Source organism: Mobula hypostoma, chromosome 2 (genome assembly GCF_963921235.1).
Source record: "Mobula hypostoma chromosome 2, sMobHyp1.1, whole genome shotgun sequence".
Taxonomy (NCBI): Eukaryota; Metazoa; Chordata; class Chondrichthyes; order Myliobatiformes; family Myliobatidae; genus Mobula; species Mobula hypostoma.
This window is the reverse complement of record NC_086098.1, coordinates 3,937,702-3,962,568: the sequence shown is the minus strand read 5'-3', so window position 1 is coordinate 3,962,568 and position 24,867 is coordinate 3,937,702. Positions and strand designations below refer to the sequence as shown.

Below are 24,867 nucleotides of genomic sequence, written 5' to 3'. Positions count from 1 at the left end.
ACATCCAGTGGTTCATGTCTTGCTTCAGTAAGACATGACTTTAAAGATTAATACCAGGGGGTGATTTTAAATGTTTTTAATTACCAAATTGTATGTGTGTGTGTGTGTGCGTGTATATATATATATGATACATTTTCTTGCGGGCATAATAGATCCATAATAGAATAATAACCAATAGAGTCAATGAAAGACTGAATCAACTGGGAGTTCAACCAGTGTGCAAAACAACAAACTGTGCAAATACAAAAAGAAAGAAGTAATAATAGTAATAATTTATATTTCAACTTTTGCGACCAGGTGCAAACCTCACCATTGTAAAATAACTAGCATCAATTTCAATTGACGCTTGGTGTATACTGGATGACTGATTTGCTTTCAATGGCTTTCAGTTTTATGGTGAAAATTAGATATGTTTGGATAACATCAGGACGGATATCTTCATTCACCGCAGCGCTGCACTGATTCCACAGTCTACAGACTCACTTTCAAGGAGTCTCCTTCTGAAAGTTCAAAGGAAATAGAGGGCTATGGGTAACTCTAGTAATTTTTAAGGTAGAGACATGTTCTGCACAACTCTGTGGGCTGCGGGGCCTGTATTGTGCTGTATGTTTTCTATGTTAAATTTATTATTAAATCACTGTCCCCATATACTCCCTTGAGATTAATTTCCTTGCAGGCATTCACTGTATAACGAAGAAATACAATCGGGAGAGGAGGAAATTTCACTCAGGTCCACTGGCCGAGTATAAAAAGCAGCAACTCACTGCAGTTTGTTTGAAGCTCTGGCCAGACACCAGTCAGTGTTTGGGATTGATTCGCATGAACAAATTAAAGGAAGGCAGGGGCAAGCACAGAGACCATCAGTGGAGTAGACAAAGTCAGTGGTGACTTTGAGGCTTCAGTGAAGAGAAGCTTCAGTCAGAGGAAGCAAAAAACAAAAGCTCCAGTCCCAGTTTTTTCCCTCCCTTCTTTACATTTGCGCAGTTAGGACAGTGGAGATGTCAGGCAGGATAGTGAAATGCTCCTCTTATGGGATGTGTGAAGGCAGGAAGACTTCCAGAATCCCTGACCACTACAACAGCAAGAAGTACATCCAGCAGCAGCTTCTAACAATCTGCTTTAAGGAGTTGGAACTGGAACTGAATGAACTTCAGATTACTTGGGAGGCTGGGGAGGTGAAAGGTACGACACTTAGAGATGTAGTTACACTTAAGGTACAGGACACAGGCACTGGTGCTGGCACGTGGTCAAGTGGTTAAGGCATTCGTCTAGTGATCTGAAGGTCGCTAGTTCGAGCCTTGGCTGAAGCAGTGTGTGTGTCCCTGAACAAGGCACTTAACCACACATTGCTTTGTGACGACACCGGTGCCAAGCTGTATGGGTCCTAATGCCCTTCCCTTGGACAACATCAGTGTCGTGGAGAGGGGAGACTTGCAGCATGGGCACCTGCTGGTCTTCCATACAACCTTGCCCAGACCTGCGCCCTGGAAACCTTCCAAGGCGCCAATCCATGGTCTCTTGAGACTAACGGATGTCTGTCTGTCTGTCTATCTATCTATTTATTTATTTACAGGACACAGGAAACTGGGTGGCAGTTAGAAAGCGGAAAGGGGTTAAGGAGCCAGTGCAGAGTACCAATGCAGTGCATGGACAGAGTGGATGTGGCAAAGTTGTTTCCCATGATGGGGGAGTCTAGTACGAGAGGGCATGACTTAAGGATTGAAGGGCGCCCATTCAGAAGAGAAATGCGAAGAAATTTTTTTAGCCAGAGGGTGGTGAATCTGTGGTATTTGTTGCCACAGGCAGCAGTGGCGGCCAAGACATTGGGTGTATTTAAGGCAGAGATTGATAGGTATCTGAGTAGCCAGGGCATCAAAGGTTATGGTGAGAAGGCGGGTGAGTGGGACTAAATGGAAGAATGGATCAGCTCATGATAAAATAACGGAGCAGACTCGATGGGCCGAATGGCTGACTTCTGCTCCTTTGTCTTATGGCCTTACCCTGTGGCCATCCCCCTCAACAACAGGTACATCATTTTGGAAACTGTTGGGGGGGTAGGGGGATGACCTGACAGAGGAAGGTCACAGTGGGAGAAAAGGCACACTGTGGTGATTGTAGATTCGTTAGTTAATGGAACAGAAAGGAAAACAAGTTTCCTGGATGGTATGTTGCCTCCCGGGTGCCAAGGTCCAGGAGATCTCGGATCAAATCCTCAGCATTCTAAAGTGGAAGGGTGAACAACAGCCAGAGGTACCAACGGGTAGGACAAGTGATGAGGTTCTGTATAGGGAATTCAGGGAGTTAGGTGCTATGCTAAAAGGCAGGAATTTCGGGATTGTGACCTCAGGATTGCTACCCGTGCCACATGCTGGTGAGGAACGGACTGATTAAGAATAGCCAGTATGGCTTCGTGCGTGAGACATCACGTCTAACCAAACTTTTTGAGTTTTTCGAGGAAGTTACCAGGAAAGTGGATGACAGCAAGGCAGTGCATGCTGTCTACATGGATTTTAGCAAGGTACTTGACAAGGTCTGGCATGGGAGGTTGGTCAAAAAGGTTTAGTCACTTGGCATTCAAGATGAGGTAGTAAATTTGATTAGACTTTGGCTTTGTGGAAGAAGCCAAAGAGAGATACTAGGTGGTCGTCCCTCTGACTGGTGGCCTGTGACTAGTGGTATGCCACAGGGATCGGTGGTGGGTCCATTGTTGTTTAGTCATCTGCGTCAATGATCTGGATGAAAATGTGGTTAACTGGATTAGCAAATTTGCGGATGACATTGAGATTGGGGGTGTAGTGGACAGTGAGGAAGGCTATCATGGCTTGGAGAGGGATCTGCAACAACTGGATAAATGGAAGATAGAATTTAATGCAGACAAGTGTGAGGTTTTTCACTTTGGTAGGACCAACCAGGGTAGATTCTACACAGTGAACGGTAGGGCACTGAGAAGTGTGGTGGAACAAATGATCAGGGAATACAAGTCCATAATTCATTGAAAGTGGTGGCACATGCATACAAGGTTGTAAAGAAAGCTTTTGGTGCATTGGTCTTCATAAGTCAACGTATTGAGTACAGAAGATGGGATGTTATGTTGAAGTTGTATATGATGTTGGTGAGGCCTCATTTGGAGTATTGTGTGCAGTTTTGGTCACCTACCCTTCAAGAAAGATGTAAACAAGGTTGAAAGAGTTCAGAGAAAGTCTACAAAGATGTTGCCGGGTCTGGAGGACCTGAATTATGAAGAAAGATTAATTATGTTAGGACTGTATTCTTTAGAACATAGAAGATTGAGAGGAAATTTGATAGAGGTATGCAAAAGCCTGCTTGTATTTACCCTATCTATACCCCTGATAATTAGGGTAAATACAAGCAGGCTTTTTCCACTGAGGTTGGGTGGGACTACAACCAAAAATCATGGGCTAAGGATGAAAGGTCAAACATTTAAGGGGAACATGAAGGGAAACCTCTGCACTCAGAGAGTCGTGAGAGTGTGGAGTGAGGTGCCAGCACACAGGATGCATGCAAGCTCGATTTCAAAGTTTAAGAGAAGTTTGGATAAGTACATGGAAGGTAGAGATATGGAGGACTAAGGTCTAGGTGCAGGTAGTTAGGAGTTGGCAGTTTAAATGATTTCTGCATAGACAAGATGGGCTGAAGGGCCTGTTTTTGTGCTGTACTTCTCTATGACTCTATGAGAATAGAATCAATGAATCTCAGGGTGGTATACGGTGACACACTGTATGTGTAGTTAGAACCTTGAAAAACTCCACATAAAGACTGACAAACAATCAATGTGCAAAAATAATAAATAAATAAGCAAATAACACTGGGATTCTCTCTTCAGTTATGATTAATTTTAATTTGCACATTGGTCGCTTGTCAGTCTTTGGTAATGTATAGTTTCATAAATTCTGTGGTATTTCTTTATTTTCCGGTAAATGCCTGCACAAAAATGGATCTCAGGGTAGTACCTGGTGACAATTAGGTACTTTGATAATAAAAGTAATCAAAACCAAATTAAAATCTATTTTCAGGGCCACAGTCAAATCATATCATATCAAACGATTTCCAGTAAGTGGGGGCAGAGAATGAATTGGGTGCCAGCACGTTGTAGACCCATGCACAGTTGGAATGGTAACTTTCCAAAGATGTCTCTTTTCTGGTACTTCAGTCTTTTAATGACAATGAAATGAAACTTATTTTATAGCTGAGAACTCTGGTGCATCTCGGACTCAGTGAAGGTGTTATTGCCGATAAACTGGACTCTGACAACTCAGTCTCGTTCCTCAATCACACTTCATTTACTTGTGCACAAGGAGAGCTCTGCCACCAAACTGCTCTGAAGTTTGAACAAAGAGATGCCATTTTTACATAGAAATTGATTTGTTGTAGACAAATATTGGTTCATTAGATACATTGTGCACTTCTGAATCTCATTTTGATATTTCACTACCTATCATAGTGCATACAGTGTTTCAATTGTTAATAACCAACGACCTGCCCGTGTGGTCCTAGAGTCCTTGACTTGCGGGTTTGAGTATGCTTGGTGACCTGGGTTCCCAGTCTAGAACAGAAAGGCTGTATAAGAGCGAGGCTTTCAAGGGCCGTGCTCAGCCAGGTGACAGCACTACGTCTGCACACCGGCTCTGTCAGCTTATCTTCTTGACTGTTGCTTTATTGAACTTTCACACAGAGAAAGGCTGCCTGGTGCCCGGGTCCAGGATAATGTATCTCACCTGCAGAGGAATTTGCAGTGGGAAGGGAAAGATCCAGCTGTCAAGATCCACGTGGGTACAAGTGACAGGGGTAGATTGAGGAAAGAGGCTCTGCTGGGGGAATTTGAGCAGCTAGGGACTAAATTAAACAGCAGATCCAAAAAGGTAGTAATCTCTGGATTACTACCAGAGCCGTGTGCAAATTGGCATAGGGTCAAGAAGATTAGAGAGTTAAATGGGAGTGGGAGAAGTGGGTTTGAATTCATGTGAAACTGGCACCGGTATTGGGGAAGGAGGGAGCTGTACCAATGGGACGGGCTCCACCTGAACAGTGATGGGACCTGGATCCTAGCAAGTTGCAAAACTAGAGCTCTGGATAGGGCTTTAAGCTAAATAGCAGGGGTAGGGTTTAATAGATTAGAGAAATATGGATAAAGTAAAAAGGAAAAGTGCAGATAAAGATAAAGCAAAAGATAAAAAAGACAAAAGTAAGAGTGGAGTGAAGGAAAGTCAAGTGCAAAAGAGTAAAAGATTACAAGATTTTAAAGGCACAATGCAGACATCCCACCCTGCAAAAACTCATTTCAGGGAGGTAGCACCATCAATTTGCGGGAGACTTCCAGGAGAGGCAGGATGTCTGCAATAGAGTAGCTCCTTAGCAGCTGGCCAGCTAATGTTAGCTATGCTAATGAACGAATGACACCTGTTAAACTCACCTCAACATGTCTTTTACAGTCTTAACCCACCATGGGCAATAGAAAAGTCACTGTTGCAAACAGTGCAGCGAGCAACACTGTCATTATTTTGACTCCTATTAGGCAGGGGTACACTTTAGTGTAGTCTGGGGTGACGTACGTTTTATAGTTTTTTGGAACACTCTGCCATGGCGCGCGCTCTCTTGCTCTCTCGTGGTTGCTCACGCGCTCTTGCTTGCTTTCTCTCTCACTCGCTCTCTCTCTCTCGCTTGCGTGCTCTCACTTGCTTTCTCACCCACTCTCTCTCGCCTCCTCGCTCTCTCTCAAAAAAATTGATTTCCATGACATTGTATATAATTTGCGGGCATCAGGGAGCCACTATTAATATGGGGGAGACTCCCGGAAGTTCCGGGAGAGGTGGGATGTCTGCACAATGAGTATGGGCTCTTTACCTGAATGCTCGTAGTATTCTAAACAAGCTCAGTGAACTTGTGGCTCAAATCCGTATAAAGGGGTATGATTTAGTGGCCATTACAATAGGGGAAGATGAGTCCATGGCCAGATCAGCCATGATCTTACGGAATGGCAGAGCAGGCTCGACGGGCCTACAGGCCCAGATGGCCTACTCCTGCCCCTATTTCTTAGTTTTAAAGAGTCTGCGCTCTGTTCAGAGAACACACACTGTAACCCTGGCTTTGCTAAAATTTCCACAAAAGGATCACTTTTACAGTTAATCCTCTCATACAACAACTCAAAGTATACACTTACCACTTGTGTTGGCATGCATTTTATCCGCAGGCTGACTCACATACTGTTGCAAAATGCACCGAAACCAGGAATGGATTGTAAACGTTTGGTATGAACTGCAACCCTGGCTTCTGAGAGCATCTACCAAGGAGCTGTGGAGAGAGAAAACCAAAGACTAATTAGGCATCTGCAATTATTGCTTCGGTCATGATATGCACAAACTGCTTTGCTCAAAATTAGAACAGTTACTGCATATCTAAAAATATTGGCACATCTGCTCTGATCCCAGAAAACAAATTTTAAGATGTCCAACCAATTTTTGTAGAGATGTAAACTGAAAAGGTGGTTCGTTTTTAAAGTAATCACACTGTGCATTTTTGGTCTTTGTAAATTAGCAACTAAATCCACGTACTAGATTGTGTGGGTGGGAGTTGGCGGGGGGGGGGGGAAGGAAGGGATGGGGTAGTTTTGCATTGTTGTTGCTTTATTATTTGAGTTCCGTGTTGTTCTGCAGAGTATCGAGGGCTTGCTATGTTGGCACTGGAATGCGTAGCAACAAATGCAGGCTGCCCCCGGTACAACTGTCAGTTGTGTGGGTTGTTAACAATCCTTTTCACCGTATGCTAACATTTATAAATAAATAAATCTGAATCTGAACTGAAAAACTGAAGTAGAAAGTCAGTAAAAAAATACTTCTGTGAAAAAAATGCGCCAACAAAGTTAAAACTAATTATATTGTGAAAATTTGTTCTTCAATCATAAAAGAAAAGAAACGAGTACAATTTGCAGAATCAGAATCAGGTTTATTATCACCGGCATGTGATGTGAAATTTGTTAACTCAGCAGCAGCAGTTCAATGCAATACATAATATAGAGAGAATAAAAATAATAATAAATAAAATAAAAATAATAATAATAAATAAATCAATTACTTTATACTTTATTGTCGCCAAACAATTGATACTAGAGCGTACAATCGTCACAGCGATATTTGATTCAGCACTTCCCGCTCCCTGGATTACAAATCGATAGTAAATATTAAAAATTTAAATTATAAATCATAAATAGAAAATAGAAAAATGGAAAGTAAGGTATTGCAAAAAAACCGAGAGGCAGGTCCGGATATTTGGAGGGTACGGCCCAGATCCGGGTCAGGATCCATTCAGCAGTCTTATCACCGTTGGAAAGAAGCTGTTCCCAAATCTGGCCGTACGAGTCTTCAAGCTCCTGAGCCTTCTCCCGGAGGGAAGAGGGATGAAAGGTACACGTATATGGAATAGATTTTAAAAAAGTGCAACAAAACAGAAATACTGTGTAACCCTCAGGGTTGGCCAGCAATGTTTGTCTAGGGGAAGACAGCCTTTAGCCCAGCCAAACTGAGAAATCTCGTTTGTGTGGATGCTGTGTGATGTGTTGTCCATTCTTAAATGATCAGCTTCAGCCGCCTGAATGACCCCTCTGCGCTGCAAGCAATTTAGCTGCCACTCCAGCCGAGAAACGAAAACAGAAAGCTTCTCCCCCTTCTCCTGATGCATGTTCTGAAACCCCACCATGGGTTCCATTGGGCTCCGTGTCGTTTGAAAGGCACCCTCCAATGTTTCCAGGTAATCGGCAGTGTTGGCTAGGGGTTTCCATGTTTTCTGAGTTTTCATCACGTCAGCGTCCAGCCCCCTCAAACTTTCAACCAATCTCTGTCACTTCACTTCATCTGAGCACTGACACTCATCTAACGACTGAGAGGTCTGCTCCACCTGCGTCTCATACTCCTCTTCCCCCTCAGGGGTGGGTGTTATCCCAGAGAATATTCTTAACTTCTGGTGGGGGTTCTCTGCCTGTGCACTGGGCCAATTATTCGTCAGAGAGGTAAGGGCTGATGCCAACTCAGAACCCTCACTCTTCACTGGGGGACGGGGACTAATTAGACATTCCAAATCCGACCACTCCTTCCCCTCACTCCTCCAAAACATTAGAACCCTGTCTTTGAAGTCTGCCCCCCCCCCCCGCTACGGGAAGCTTGACTTGTGACTCAGCAAGTATGGACAGGCCATGGCCCCGCCTCACCTGGGGCACCAATAGTAGCGAACAGTTCCACTACCGTTACGTCAGCGCTAGTCTGAACTAAAACAAGGTAGAGCCCGCCATTTTATACCTCCGCGCTACAACCTCAATTTTGCCAACAGTTTTAACAGTATTCAAACATCGAATTAACGATTCATCCGTAGCATGAATATCCTCCTGACTCAACACAGACACTTTAGATACCGGTAACCCCACGGAGGCACGTCATCACTCCACCTCGGCAACATCCATACCAGCACAGACTTAAGCACACAACCCACTGGTTCAATGCTCAGGGCAATCACACAGCATCACACAGTCAATCCCAGAATGATACCCCTACAATTGTAACCCTTAGGTTCGACCAGCATGAGTTTGTCTAGGGGAAGACAGCCTCTGGCCCGGCCAAACTGAGAAATCTCGTTTGTGTGGATGATGTGTGATGTGTTGCCTGGTTACAAATCCGAACCGCAAAATATCAGATAGTACACCATATGCAATTAAGTGATTGGACTTTATAAATCTATCAGGTTAGTAAAGGAAATTTTTAAAAAGGACCCATTTTAATGAAACAGCCTAATGTGCTCATTGGACCTCACAGTTCCGTCCATTCATTCCCCATCGACCTGCTCCGAGAGTCGCTGACCCTTGGACCCTTGCTCCCTCGCTCTAAATCCACTCCATCCGGGGTCTACCAACTCTCTCCACTGGCGCCTTCTCTTCTATTCATCCCTCGCTGACAAAAGACCACAAAATCCCTTCTCTCAGACCCACAAGAAAGAACAACAGGCCTCTCATTGGATGGTGGACATTCCAAAGACTCCATTATCTCTACTCATAACCCAAACATTGCTGCTGGAGAGAAACCATTACATTAGCAGTGAAACATTGCAGAGAGGCCATTACATCAGCAGTGAAACCTTACAGAACATTACAATTGTATATTAAAAAAGTGAGATAATGTCCAAAGGATCAATGTACATTTAGGAATCAGATGGCAGAGGGGAAGAAGCTGTTCCTGAATCGCTGAGTGTGTGCCTTCAGGCTTCTGTATCTCCTACCTGATAGTAACAATAAGACATGGGCATGCCCTGGGTGCTGGAGGTACTTAGTAATGGACACTGCCTTTCTGAGACACTGCTCCCTGAAGTTGGTGTTAATGGAAACTGTAATGCTTCAGTGTGGAAACTGTGGAGATTCAATGTGGAAACTGGAGATTCAATATGGAAACTAGAGATTCAATGTGGAAACTGGAGATTCAATGTGGAAATTGGAGATTCAATGTGAAAACTGGAGATTCAATGTGAAAACTGTGGAGATTCAATGTGAAAACTGTAGAGATTCAATGTGGAAACTGTAGAGGTTCAGTGTGGAAATTGGAGATTCAATGTGGAAACTGTGGAGATTCAATAAGGAAATCGGAGATTCAATATGGAATCTGGAGATTCAATGTGGAAACTGTGGAGATTCAATGTGCTTCTGTGACAAAGAAAATTTAAGTCTGACGTTAGTATTTTGAACCACGAATACAAAATTAAAATAATGAAATTTTAAGTGTATTTCTCCAAGCATAAATTGGTAAGAATAATGTGGATCTGTGTTTTTGTTTGGAGCATTGTAATCTCCATAGAGTCATTGATTGATCAGTCCGAACTGTCAACGCTTTCTGGAGAAATGTCTTTTTGCTTCTGCCCTGAATGCTGATCCAAGCTCAAAATAAGCCAACATATCTACTCTACACTTAACAACTTGTGTTTCAATGATTTATCCCTGAATACCCATTAACTTGATATGGTTTATATGTATATGCACAGACAGACACCCATACACACACAGGTTTTCAATTTTTAATATTAATTTGTTTTTACTTTTTTCATTTGCACAATTTGATGCCTTTTGCACATTGGTTGTTTGTCCATCTTGTTTTGTCTGGTTTTCATTGATTCTATTGTGACTCTATGTATGTACTGTGAAAGTCCGCAGAAAATGAATCTCAGGGTAGTATACGGAGTCATATTTGTACTTTGATAATAAATTTATTTTGAACTTTGATAAATGGATGTAACATACCTGAGTAGGAAAACTCAGACTGTGATATGTGTTCAAAGTCTTGCATTACACCTGTGAGAACAAGGTGCTGGAGCCTAGTGCTGACCATTGGCAGGGACGGAGGCTTACAATAAAATGAGAGAATACAAAGTCAAGAAAAGATTCAGTATTTTACCTGTTTTGAATGAGATGACTGAGATATCGAGACACCAGCTGGGGGTGCACCATATCATCCCAGCCAAATATCTGCATCATGCTTATGAGAGGTTGTGGTTGGAGATCTGACGGCGCGGTGCTTGGCATATCTATTGCTAAGAGCGTAAAACCTGAAATATAGAATATTCTAGTTTTATTAAAACCTATACAAACAATGTTAATCCTCATATAAAAAACTATCCTTTGTGCATTGGTCACAGCGCAGGATGAGTTTTTGTAACATAGCCATAGAGCACTACAGCATAAAACAGACGTTTTGTCCCATCTAGACCGTGCTGAGCTATCAATCTGTGCTATAATGTCCTATGACTCTATCCAGTTCATTGGCTCAAATGATTTTCACAGAATCATTAGTTATAGGATTAACACAGAAAAAACAAAAGTGAAAACCGAAAATTGTGAAGTTCAAAATGTCACCAGTGAAAGAACTATATAGCGCCAACAGCTACCAAGCTTTTAAAAAGTAAACAAATAAACAGACTCCAAAAGTTCAGTACAGTAGTGTAATGGTTAATGTAATGCTTTACAGTGTTCGATACACATCGCCAAAATAAATACTACCATTTTGAAGGACCGATCCTTGGCCCAGCACATAAGCACAATTATGAAGAAAGCATGGCAGTGCCTCTACTTCCTTAAGAGTTTGCAAAGATTTGGCGTGACATCTAAAACTTTGACAAACTTCTATAGATATGTAGTGGAGAATATATTGACTGGCAACATCATGGCCTGTTATGAAAACACCAATGCCCTTCAATGGAAAATCCTACAGAAAGTAGTGCAGTCAGCCCAGTCCCCCATCATAGAAACATAGAAAACCTACAGCAAAATACAGGCCCTTCAGTCCACAAAGTTGTGCTGAACATGTCCCTACCTTTGAAATTACTAGACTTCCCCATAGCCCTCTATTTTTCTAAGCTCCATGTACCTATCTAAAAGTCTCTTAAAAGACCCTATTGTATCCACTTCCACCAACGTTGCTGGCAGCCCATTCCACGCACTCACCACTCTCTGCGTAAAAAAACTTACCCCTGACATCTCCTCTGTATCTACTCCCCAGCACCTTAAACCTGTGTCCTCTTGTGGCAACCATTTCAGCCCTGGGAAAAAGCCTCTGACTATCCACGCAATCAATGCCTCTCATCATCTTATACACCTCTATCAGGTCACCTCTCATTCTCTGTCACTCCAACGAGAAAAGGCCGAGTTCACTCAACCTGTTTTCATAAGGCATGCTCCCCAATCCAGGAAACATCCTTGTAAATCTCTTCTGCACCCTTTCTATGCTTTCCACACCCTTCCTGTAGTGAGGTGACTAGAACTGAGCACAGTACTCCAAGTGGGGTCTGACCAGGGTCCTATGTATCTGCAACATTACCTCTCAGCTCCTAAACTCAATTCCACGATTGATGAAGGCCAATACACCGTATGCCTTCTTAACCACACAGTCAACCTGTGCAGCAGCTTTGAGTGTCCTATGGACTCGGACCCCAAGATCCCTCTGATCCTCCACACTGCCAAGAGTCTTACCATTAATACGATATTCTGCCATCATATTTGACCTACCAAAATGAACCACTTCACACTTACCTGGGTTGAACTCCATCTGCCACTTCTCAGCCCAATTTTACATCCTATCAATGTCCCACTATCAACCCTCCACACTATCCACAACACCTCCAACCTTTGTGTCATCAGCAAACTTACTAACTGCCCTGGATACTGTTGGCGGGGAAGACCGACCAGGTGTGAGCCACGGTGGCAGGGCCCCTGGCACTGAGTCTGACCCTGTGGTGCAGAAGGGTGGGACGGAGAAGAGGAGAGCTGTCGTCATTAGGGACTCTATAGTCAGGGGAGCAGACAGGAGATTTTCTGGACGTGAGAAGGACACCCGCATGGTTTCTTACCTCCTGGGTGCCAGGGTCTGGGATGTCTCTGTCCGGGTGCATGACAGAAGGGAACTAGGTAGAAGGCTGAAGAACAGGACCTCAAGGGTAGCGTTCTCAGGATTGCTGCCAGCGCTACGTGATAGTGATGGTAAGAATTGGAGAAGATGGCAGTTGAATGCGTGGCTGAAGAGTTGGTGCAGGGTTTTAGATTTTTGGATCATTGGGATCTCTTCTGGGGAAGGTGGGACCTGTACAGATTGGATGGGTTGCACCTGAACTTGAGGGGGTGCAATATCCTTGCAGGTAGGTTTGCTAGCATGGTTCGGGAGGGTTTAAACTAATTTGCAAGGGGGATGGGACCCGGAGTGATAGAGCTGTGAAAGAAGTAAAGTAAAGCCAGATCTAACAGTGGCTTTGAGGAAAGAGAAACAGAATAAAGGATGTAAAGGTAGTAAGGTAGAAGGGCTGAAGTGTGTGTACCTCAATGCAAGAAGCATCAGGAACAAAGGTGATGAACTGAGAGCTTGGATACATACATGGAATTATTATGTAGTGGCCATTACAGAGACTTGGCTGGTACCAGGGCAGGAATGGATTTCAGCACTTTAAAAGGGATAGAGAGGGTGGAAAAAGGGGAGGAGGGGTGGCATTACTGGTCAGGGATACTATTACAGCCATAGAAAGGGTGGGTAATGTAGCAAGATCCTCTTTTGAGTCAATATGGGTGGAAGTCAGGAACAGGAAGGGAGCAGTTACTCTACTGGGGGTATTCTATAGGCCCCCGGTAGCAGTAGAGATACAGAGGAGCAGATTGGGAGGCAGATTTTGGAAAAGGTGCAAAAATAACAGGGTTATTATCATGGGTGACTTTAACTTCCTTAATATTGATTGGCAGCTGATTAGTTCCAATGATTTAGACGGAGCAGAGTTTGTTAAGTGTGTCCAGGATAGATTTCTGTCACAGTATGTTGACAGGCCGACTCGGGGGAATGCCATACTAGATCTAATACTAGGTAACGAACTGGGTCAGGTCCCCTGCCCTTCAGTATTATCATGGAAAAGGATAGAATCAGAGAGGACAGGAAAATTTTTAATTGGGGAAGGGCAAATTATGAGGCTATAAGGCTAGAACTTGCGGGTGCGAATTGGAATGATGTTTTTGCAAGGAAATGTACTATGGACATGTGGTCGATGTTTAGCGATATTTTGCAGGATGTTAGGGATAAATTTGTCCCGGTGAGGAAGATAAAGAATGGTAGGGTGAAGGAACATTGGGTGACATGAGGTGGAAAATCTAGTCAGGTGGAAGAAGGTAGCATACATGAGGTTTAGGAAGCAAGGATCAGATGGTTCTATTGAGGAATATAGGGAAGCAAGAAAGGAGCTTAAGAAGGGGCTGAGAAGGGCAAGAAGGGGGCATGAGAAGGCCTTGGCGAGCAGAGTAAAGGAAAACCCCAAGGCATTCTTCAATTATGTGAAGAACAAAAGGATGACAGGAGTGAAGGCAGGACCGATTAGAGATAAAGGTGGGAAGATGTGCCTGGAGGCTGTGGAAGTGAGCGAGGTCCTCAATGAATACTTCTCTTCGGTATTCACCAATGAGAGGGAACTTGATGATGGTGAGGACAATATGAGTGAAGTTGATGTTCTGGAGCATGTTGATATTAAGGGAGAGGAGGTGTTGGAGTTGTTAAAATATATTAGGACGGATAAGTCCCCGGGGCCTGACAGAATATTCCCCAGGCTGCTCCATGAGGCAAGGGAAGAGATTGCTGAGCCTCTGGCTAGGATCTTTATGTCCTCGTTGTCCACGGGAATGGTACCGGAGGATTGGAGGGAGGCGAATGTTGACCCCTTGTTCAAAAAAGGTAGTAGGGATAGTCCGGGTAATTATAGACCAGTGAGCCTTACATCTGTGGTGGGAAAGTTGTTGGAAAAGATTCTTAGAGATAGGATCTATGGGCATTTAGAGAATCATGGTCTGATCAGGGACAGTCAGCATGGCTTTGTGAAGGGCAGATCATGATAGAGTTCTTTGAGGAGGTGACCAGGCATAGAGATGAGGGTAGTGCAGTGGATGTGATCTACATGGATTTTAGTAAGACACTTGACAAGGCTCCACATGGTAGGCTTATTCAGAAGGTCAGAAGGCATGGGATCCAGGGAAGTTTGGCCAAGTGGATTCAGAATTGGCTTGCCTGCAGAAGGCAGAGGGTCGTGGTGGAGGGAGTACATTCGGATTGGAGGGTTGTGACTAGTGGTGTCCCACAAGGACCTGTTCTGGGACCTCTACTTTTCGTGATTTTTATCAACGACCTGGATGTGGGGGTAGAAGGGTGGGTTGGCATGTTTGCAGACGACACAAAGGTCGATGGTGTTGTAGATAGTGAGGATTGTCAAAGATTGCAGAGAGACATTGATAGGATGCGGAAGTGGGCTGAGAAGTGGCAGATGGCGTTCAACCCGGAGAAGTGTGAGGTGGTACACTTTGGAAGGACAAACTCCAAGGCAGAGTACAAAGTAAATGGCAGAATACTTGGTAGTGTGGAGGAGCAGAGGGATCTGGGGGTACATGTCCACAGATCCCTGAAAGTTGCCTCACTGGTAGATAGGGTAGTTAAGAAAACTTATGGGGTGTTAGCTTTCATAAGTCAAGGGATAGAGTTTAAGCGTCGCGATGTAATGATGCAGCTCTATAAAACTCTGGTTAGGCCACACTTGGAGTACTGTGTCCACTTCTGGTCGCCTCAGTATAGGAAGGATGTGGAAGCATTGGAAAGGGTACAGAGGAGATTTACCAGGAGGCTGTCTGGTTTAGAGAGTAGGCATTATGTTCAGAGATTAAGGGAGTTAGGGCTTTACTCTTTGGAGAGAAGGAGGATGAGAGGAGATATGATAGAGACATACAAGATATTACAAGGAATAGATAGAGTGGACAGCCAGCACCTCTTCCCCAGGGCACCACTGCTCAATACAAGAGGACATGGCTTTAAGGTAAGGGGTGGGAAGTTCAAGGGGGATATTAGAGGAAGGTTTTTCACTCAGAGAGTGGTTGGTGCGTGGAATACAATGTCTGAGTCAGTGGTGGAGGCAGATACACTAGTGAAATTTAAGAGACTACTGGACAGGTATATGGAGGAATTTAAAGTGGGGGGTTGTATGGGAGGCAGGGTTTGAGGGTCGGTACAACATTGTGGGCCTAAGGGCCTGTACTGTGCTGCACTATTCTATGTTCTAACCCATCCCTCCACTTCCTCATCCAGGTTATTTATAAAAATCACGAAGAGTAAGTTCCCAGAACAGATCCCTGAGGCACACCACTGGTCACCAACCTCCTTGCAGAATATGACTTGTCTACAACCACTCTTTGCCTTCTGAGCGCATGCTAGTTCTGGATCCACAAAGCAATGCCCCCTTGGATCCCATGCCTCCCAATATCCCATCTCAATAAGCCTTGCATGGGGTACCTTATCAAATGCCTTGCTGAAATCCATATACACTACATCTACTGCTCTTCCTTCATCAATGTGTTTAGTCACATCCTCAAAAAATTCAATCAGGCTCGTAAGGCATGACCTGCCCTTGACAATGGTGAAGCTTTCTTCACCATTGAGCACATCTACACGGAGTGTTGTCACAGGGAGTTAGCATCCATCATCAAGGACACCCACCACCCAAGACATGCTCTCTTCTCACTGCTGCCATCAAGAAGAAAGTACAGGAGCCTCAGGACTCACACCACCAGGTTCAGGAACAGCTATCACCCCTCAACCTTCAGGCTTTTGAACCAAAGAGGATAACTTCCCTCAACCTCACTTGCCCCATCATTGAAACCTTCCCATAACCTATGGATTCACTTTCAAGGACTCTTCATCCCAAGTTCTCGATATCTATTGCTTATTATTATTTACTTCTTTCTGTGTGTGCACGGTTTGTTGTCTTTTGCACACTGATTGGTGCGGGCTTTCACTGATTCTGTTGTGTTATTATTCTATGGATTTATTGGGTATGCCTGCAAGAGAATGATTCTCAGGGTCGTATATGGTGGCATAGATGTTCTTTGAAAACAAATTTACTTTGAACTTTGTCTTTAAGGAATTCGTAAGCTCTCTCCGTGACCATGTGGGCTTCCTCTGAGTGTTTGGTCTCCTCTTCTTATTCTGTTCTGATAAAAGGTCTTGGCCCGAAATGTTGACTATTTATTCATCTCCATAGATGCTGATTGAACTTTTGAGTTCTTCCAACATTTTGCATGTGCTCCTCAAGATTTCCAGCATCTGCAGATCTCATTGTGTTTTCAGCTATCACATTTGGAAATATTCTCCTGAACAAGTAGGAGCAGAATTCGTTTCTCTTTGCTACGTACTGTGTACAGCACAGTGCAGGGCCATCGACCCACAATGTTGTGTAGATCTTTTAACCTACTCCGTGATCAATCAAACCCTTCCTTCATGCATAGTCCTCCATTTTTCTATCATCAATGTGCTATCCTTAATATGTCTGCCTCTGCCAGCACCAATGACAGCGTGTTTTTCACATCTACCATTCTCCGTGTAAAAAAAAATACCTCTAACATCCCTCCACACTTTCTTTCAATCCCCTTAGAATTAAGCTTCCTTGTAAGGGCCATTGCTACCTGGGAAAAAGTCTTTGGCTGTCAATTGGATCAATGCTTATCATCTTTTACACCTCTATCGTCACCTCTCCTCCTCCTTTGCTCCAAAGAGAAAAGCCCAAGCTCGTTCAGTCCAGGCATCATCCCAGTATATGTCCCTTGCACCCTCCCTGAAGCTTCCACATGCTTCCTATAACGAAGGGACCAGAACTGAACTCAATATTCCATCTTTTTTTTATCAAGCTGTACCACTAAGGCTGTTGAACTCAATCCCCTGATGAACTAAGGCCAACACACCATACACCATAACAACCTGATCAGCCTCAGCAAGAACTTTTGAGGGATCTCTGGTCGTAGACCTCCAAGATCCCTCTGTTCCTCCACAGTGCTAAGAATCCTGTCATTAATCCCACTCTCGGCCTTATGAGGCAATTTTCAAAGACCTGTAACAGGGAGGTACTGACCTGCAGCCACGTCAGCTGTCTGCGAAGAAGGTGTCTGTGACAGTCTTTGGCTCTTCACGAAGGGGAAGAAATTCTTCCAGAGAGCACCGGCGATCACTAGGTGGCGCTCTTTGGCAACTAACGGTGCTGGAAGGCTGTGAGAAGGCAGGGGAACCTGCTGAATGAGCTGGACCAAGCGCTTGTTCACACTCCTGAGAAAAGCAGACCAAATAAGGATATTGTGAATTGTGTAAGGAGTGTTCAGAACCAGAATCAGGATTATTATCATTGCCTTATATAAAATAAAAATGCAAGAAAATGAAGGCAATGCAATAATAGCATTTCCAGTGGACTAGAATATAAAAGGAGGGATGTAATGATGAGGCTTTATAAAGCACTGGTGAGGCACCACTTGAGAATTGTGAGCAGTTCTGGACCCCTTATCTAAGGAAGGATATGCTGACACTGGAGAGGGCTCAAAGGAAGTTCACGAAAATGATACTGGGATTGACAGGCATCATATGAGGAGCATTAGATGGCTCTGGGCCTGTACTCACTGGAATTCACAGAATGAGGGGGATCGCAGTTAAACCTATCGAGTGTTAAAAGGTCTCAATAGAGTGAATATGATGTTTCCTATGGTTTGGGAGACTAAGACCAGAGGACACAGCCTCAGATGTCCATTTAGAACAGAGATGAGGAGGATTTTCTTTATCCAGAAAGTGGTGAATCTGTGGAATTCGTTGCTACAGGCAGCTGTAGAGACCAAGTCATTGGGTATATTTAAGGCAGAGGTTGATAGATTCTTGATTAGTCAGGGCATGAAGGGATACGGGGAGAAGGCAGAAGACTGAGGCTGAGAGGGAAATGGATCAGCCATGGTGAAATGGCAGAGCAGATTCAATGAGCCAAATGGCCTAATTCTGCTCCTATATCTTATAGTCTTATGAAATGTGTTACTTGACAGCTGCAGTACAGTGCAAAGCCATAACATTACTATAAATCACATAGAATGCACTGCTATGCTGTGAAGTATTTTATTTTAGCAGTTCTCTGAAAAAGCAATGACCCCTGCTGGTTTCGGATAAAGGAGTCATGTTGCTAACTTAAGAATACTGTGTCAGCCAATCAGGATGGTGGGATGGGGAGAAAGTTCTAGAGAGATATTTCTGACGGCTAGCAGTCAAGTTCAGAGTATTTTGGCGGGAGATGCAGAGAGGAGAGGATTAGGGAAGACGTCTGGAGTATCCTATCTGAAGGGGAGACCCTAATGCATGGAGTGCTTTGTCAGACAAAGAAGCTCCAGAAGGGAAGTTCTGCCTGTGATTGGTGATGAGATTTCACTGCTGTGAGTAAAGCGATACAGCCATCCACTACAACATTTAGGTGAATATTTACACTGATTTAACTGTAAAGGGCCCTTTGGTTTATTTTTCTTTTTTTCTCTTAACTATTTGATAAAGCTGAAATTGATAAATATAGTCTCTTTATAATTTTATACTGTATCCGATCTGTTATGAAGGTGGCCGAGTCACGTGGCGGTCAGCAGGGTTAGCCAATGAGCTAAGTCTGTATATGAACCCCGGTGAGAGGGTTGCACACGAAGTGGTGTTCATGGACCTTTCAGAAATCTGGTGGCAGATGGGAAGAAGCTAATCCTGAATCACTGCGTGTGTGTTTTCAAGCAATTTCTATTCTGGGCTGTCCACAGCATAACCTTGGACTGTGTTGGTTGTTGATGCAAACAAGACATTTCACCGTATGTTTCAATGTGAATGTGGCAAATAAAGCTAATCGTTATTCTTTCATCTGAGCATTCAGAGTTATTAAATTTTCTAGTGATTGATTATATGACAGATCATTTATTCCCCACGCAATGGTGAGAACTTGTTACGGTAAAGAAGTAGAAATTAATCTCATGCTACATTATGAGAAATTCCTTTTTGGAATTGGGCAAAGTGGGTTCTTTTCATTTTGAACATCTATAATTATTGCCTTTGCACTGGAGAAGGTGGAAAATTGCCTGCCCAGAACAGACATTTCACTCTCTCTGTAGTACTTTGTACATGTTCATTCCCTCCCTTGCTGGGTTTCTGATCATTTTAACATTCCACTTCACTGTACTCTATTCTTCACAACGCTTCCACCACCCCCCATGCCTCTCATCCCAACCTGCCCACCTCGTTACATATTGAAGCCAAGGCTTGATTCACTCAGCAACTCCTCATACTGAGAAGGAGAGGTAATGACAAGAGACAGTACAGTTTAACCTGAGGGCCACACTCCGAAGATTTAGGAGCAATCATCAAATTCGAGAATAGAAAATTATTCCAACTGGACTGAAAAGAGCTGTGTACTAAAGAGTAAAGAGTTATTTTTTTTAAATCATGTTTGAAATAATAAATTGCTTAAATGACCAGAATTAAGTCCTTTCAGTGGCATCAAATGGATAAAGTTCAACGAAGGTCTAATATCAAATTCCACTGAACTTAACTATATTTAGATTTTTAAAATGATAAACATTAACATTAAACAATATGACATATTCTTGATTAATCAGAGCATGAAGATGAGAAGGCAGGAGATTGGGGCTGACAGGAAAACTGGATCAGGCATGATGAAATGGTGGAGCAGAGTCAATGGACCCAATTGTCTAATTCTGCTCCCCTATTTTATGGTCTTATAAACTGTAACCACATTAAATCTCTGAAAGCAGTGAAACTACCCACAAAGCTTTATGGCAACCTTTTCATCACAGCATAGTGGTTCATGTAACGCTTTATAGCACAGGGAGTAAGATTCAATTCCCGCTGTTGTCTACAAGGAGTTTCTATCTTCTCCCTGTGACTGTATGGAGTTTATATCTTCTCCCTGTGACTGTATAGAGTTTCCTCCAGGTGCACTGGTATTTTCCCACATTCCAAAGATATACGGATTAGGGTCACAAATTGGTGGGCATGCTATTCTGTTTGGAAGCATAGCGTCACTTTTGAGTTACCCCAGCCCCCAGCACCAGCACAATCTTCGGACTGTGTCATTCATGGACACAAATGCTGTTTGTTTTGATGTTTCAATATATGTGTGACAAGTAAGTCAAAGTCAAAGACAATTTGTTCTCAAAGTACATGTTATATGTGCCACTATATACTACCCTGAGATTTGTCAAGAATATAAAGAAATACAACAGGTTCTATGAAAAACTATACCTACATAAAGTCTGACAAAGGACCAATGTGCAAAAGATAAATTGTGCAAATAAAGAATACAAATCTAAAGTACTCCGCAAAAGTCTCAGGCACAGATATATAGCCTCATATATATCGCTAGGGTGCCTAAGACTTTAGTATTTGTCAATGTGCAGCAGAGAGAGTTTTAAATCTGGTGGAAGCAAAGGCTATTGGGAATGGTGAGGGTGGAGTGCTGCAGGAGGGGTGCGGGACAGGTGGCAGAGGAGTGCCAGGGGCTGGGTGTGGCGCAGGTGCAGTAATACCCAGCCCTGAGACTCCAAGCAAGGTCATTTGATTCCAAACATTTGGTTTATTGATCTTTACAGAATGTCTCTCCAGTGCTTCCCACTCCCTCCCCTCTCCCTTCCCCTTTTCCCAACCATAATCCCCCTCTCCCTGTCCACTTCCCACTCTCACTCCACAATAGAGACCCATATCAGGATCAGGTTTATCATCACTCACATATGTCATGAAATTTGTTTTTTTTTGTAGCAGCAGTGCAGGGCAATAAATAAAATTACTACTGTTTTGTGCAAATCTTAGGCACCCTAGCTATATATATGAGTACTGTGAAAACCTTTTTCACAGCACTATATATAACATGATTTGTAGAGTCCTTGAATGGGAATCTGTAGTCTGTGGAATCAGTTCAGAGTTCAGGCGTGTGAAGTCATCCTCACTGGTTCAGGATCCTGATGGTTGAAGGGTAATAAAGCCAGAATTTTACCTTCATACCCAACTCTACCAGTCAATTCTGAACCAGTTCTCAGATCAAGAATGGAGCTGCCAAAGAGATTCAGTGTGTCAGGCAGTGTCTGTAAAGTGAAATGGGTATTTTCCCCTTATTTTTTGTACTCAGGACCCAATATCTGTAGGCTTGTGTCGCTCATCATCCTCAGGACTGTTTTTAATAGTTGCTCACTCCAAACAAGCAGTTCAGGTAAATTTCACTCCATATTCTACAAATAATCATGAATCTAAAAGCTGTATTATATTTTCCAACATTATAATATAAAGATTAGCTCAGAGAGTGGAGTAGGTCTCGGCCCGAAACGTCGACTGTACCTCTTCCTAGAGATACTGCCTGGCCGGCTGCGTTCACCAGCAACTTTGATGTGTGTTGCTTGAATTTCCAGCATCTGCAGAATTCCTCGTGTTTGCGTTAATAAATTACCGCTTGTTTTCAAGATAGATTCTTTAGAATGTAACACCACTAGCGCTCCATGGCTTGACTGTTTCAGACAAAATTCACCTACAATAATGAAAGTTAAATATTGTATAACTAAGTATCTGGTTAGGACTTTACTCCCTGGAGCACAGATCATTGAGGGGAGATTTGATAGAGGGGTATAGATAGGGTAAATGCACACAGGCTTTTTCCACTGATGTTGGTTGAGAATAGGAGAGGTTATGGGTTAAAGGTGAAAGGTGAAATATTTAAGGGGAACTTCTTCACTCAGAGAGTGGCGAGAGTGTGGAACAAGAGCCACAAAAACTGGGGAATGCGGGTTCAATTCCAACCTTTAAGAGAAATTTAAACAAGTTGAGATGAGCATGGGGGGTGATGGTCCAGGTGCAGGTCAATGGGAGCAGGCAGAATAATAGTTCAGCACAAACTGCTTCGACGCTGCAGTCTGTATGACTGTAAATAATGCATCAAATATGATCTACTCTTAACACTGAGAAAGGAATGCAGTTTTATTCTGAACAGTTTTGCATCCTGCATAACAAGATAAATTATAGGGTTTCAATGCAGTTCAGGAGCTATTTACTTGCTGAGATACAGAGCGGATGCCATTCACCAATCCCCCATTTTAATCCAAGCTCAATCACCGATAAATTCATAATGACCAATTACCCTACTCACCGGTGTGTCTTTGGACTGTGGGAATGAATGTACAAGCAGGGATGCTAACCCAGGGAATCACAGGGAGAAGGTACAAACTCCTTTCAGTTTGCAGCAGCAGGGATTGAACCCTGGTTGCCTGTGCTGTAAAGCATCGCGCTAACCACTACACTACCATGCCGCCCTTCAGTTGCTCAGAATCAGAATCGGATTTCATATCACCGGCACATGTTGCACAATTTATTAACTTTGCGGCAGCAGCACAATGCAATACAGGATACATTTTTAAAAACTGAATTACAGTAAATATATATATATTAAATAGTTAGAATAAGTAGTGCAAAGATAGAAATTTAAAAAAAAGTAGGGAGGTAGTGTTCATGGGTTCAATGTCCTTTTAAAAATTGAATGGCAGAGGGGAAGAAGCTGGTCCTGAATCACTGAGTGACCACAAGACCATAGACCATAAGACATAGGAGGAAGATTAGGCCATTTGCTCCATCAAGTCTGCTCCACCATTTAATCATGTCTGATCTTCTTTCCCCCCCTCAACCCCACTCCTTGTACTTCTCTCTGTAACCTCTAATGCAGTGGCCAGTCAAGAACCATTCAAACTCTGCCTTAAATACACCCAATGACCTGGCCTCCACAGCTGCCTGTGGTAATAAATTCCATAAATTCACCAACCTCTGGCTAAAGAAATTTCTGCACATCTCTGTTTTAAATGGATGTCCCTCTATCTTGAGGCTGTGCCCTCGTGTCCTAGACTCCCCCACCATGGGAAACATCCTTTCCACATCTACCCTGTCTAGGCCTTTCAACATTCGAAAGGTTTCAATGAGATCCCCCCTCATCCTTCTAAACTCCAGTGAGTACAGACCCAGAGCTATCAAATGTTCCTCATTTGATAACCTTTTCATTCTCGGAATCGTCTTGTGAGCTTCCTCTGAACCCTCTCCAATGCCAGCACATCTTTTCTTAGATGAGGAGCACAAAACTCTTCACAATACTCAAGTTGAGGCCTCACCAGTGCCTTATAAAGCCTCAGCATCACATCCTTGCTCTTGTATTCTAGACCTCCTGAAATGAATGCTAACATGCCATTTGCCTTCCTCACCACAGACTCCACCTGCAAGTTAACCTTCAGGGTGTTCTGCACAAGGACTCCTAAGTCCCTTTGCATCTCAGATTTTTAGATTTTCTCCCCATTTAGAAAATAGTCTGCACATCTATTTCTACTACCAAAGTGCATCACCATGTATTTTCCAATATTGTATTTTATTTGCCACTCCCATTCTCCTAATCTGTCCAAGTCCTTCTGCAGCCTACCTGTTTTCTCAACACTACCTGCCCCACCACCAATTTTCGTATCATCTGCAAACTTGGGAACAAAGCCATCTATTCCATCATCTAAATCATCAATATACAGCATAAAAAGAAGTGGTCCCAACACCGACCCCTACGGAACACCACTAGTCACTGGTAGCCAACCAGAAAAGATCCTTTCAATCCCACTCACTGTCTCCTACCAATCAGCCAATGTACTAACCATGCCAGTAACTTTCCTGTAATGCCAAGGGCTCTCATCTTGCTAAGCAGCCTCATGTGTGGCACCTTGTCAAAGGCCTTCTCAAAGTCCAAATATAAAACATCCACTGCACTCCCTTTATCTATCCTACGTGTAATCTCCTCAAAGAATTCCAGCAGGTTTTTCAGGCAAGATTTTTCCTTAAGGAAGCTATGTTGGCTCTGTCCTGTCTTGTCCTGTATCACCAATTACTCCATAACCTCATCCTTAACAACAGACTCCAACATCTACCCAACCACTGAGGTCAGACTAACTTAGTCTATAATTTCCTTTCTGCTGCGTTCCTCCTTTCTTAAAGGGTGGAGTGACATTTGCTCTGGCACCATGCCAGATTCTAATGATTTTGGACCTGACTAATTTTACAACTTTCTGCAACTTATTTCGGTCTTGTGCAGTAGCCCCACCCCATACCAGACAGCGATGCAGCCAGTCAAAATGCTCTCTGTGGTACATCTGAAGAAGTTTTCGAGTATTTAGGTGATAAACCAAAACTCTTCAACCTCCTAAAGAAATATAGCTGCTGGCTTGCCTTCTTTGTAGCTGCATCGATATGTTGCAACCAGGTTAAGTCCTCTGAGATACTGACACCCAGAAACTTGAAACTGCTCACTCTCTCCACGTTGATCCCTCTATGAAGATTGGTGTGTGTTCCTTCATTTTACCCTTTCTGAAGTCCACAATCAGCTCTTTGATCTTTCTAATGTTGAGTGTCAGGTTGTTGCTATGACACCACTCCACTAGGTAGTATATCTCCCTCCTGCACGCCCTTTCATCACCAT

The 24,867-nt window shown here is 43.3% G+C and overlaps 1 protein-coding gene across 1 annotated transcript in view; it reads right to left on the bottom strand.

Moving 5' to 3' along the window:
* Window positions 1-24,867, bottom strand: part of mms22l (MMS22-like, DNA repair protein) — a 297,601-nt gene that overhangs the window by 95,151 nt on the left and 177,583 nt on the right. The window contains exons 15-17 of the mRNA XM_063033047.1: window positions 17,449-17,639; window positions 10,440-10,590; window positions 6,179-6,309 (exon numbers count right to left, since the gene is read on the bottom strand). Of these exons, the coding sequence (XP_062889117.1) occupies window positions 6,179-6,309; window positions 10,440-10,590; window positions 17,449-17,639 (473 nt within the window). The remainder of the gene's footprint in view (window positions 1-6,178; window positions 6,310-10,439; window positions 10,591-17,448; window positions 17,640-24,867) is intronic.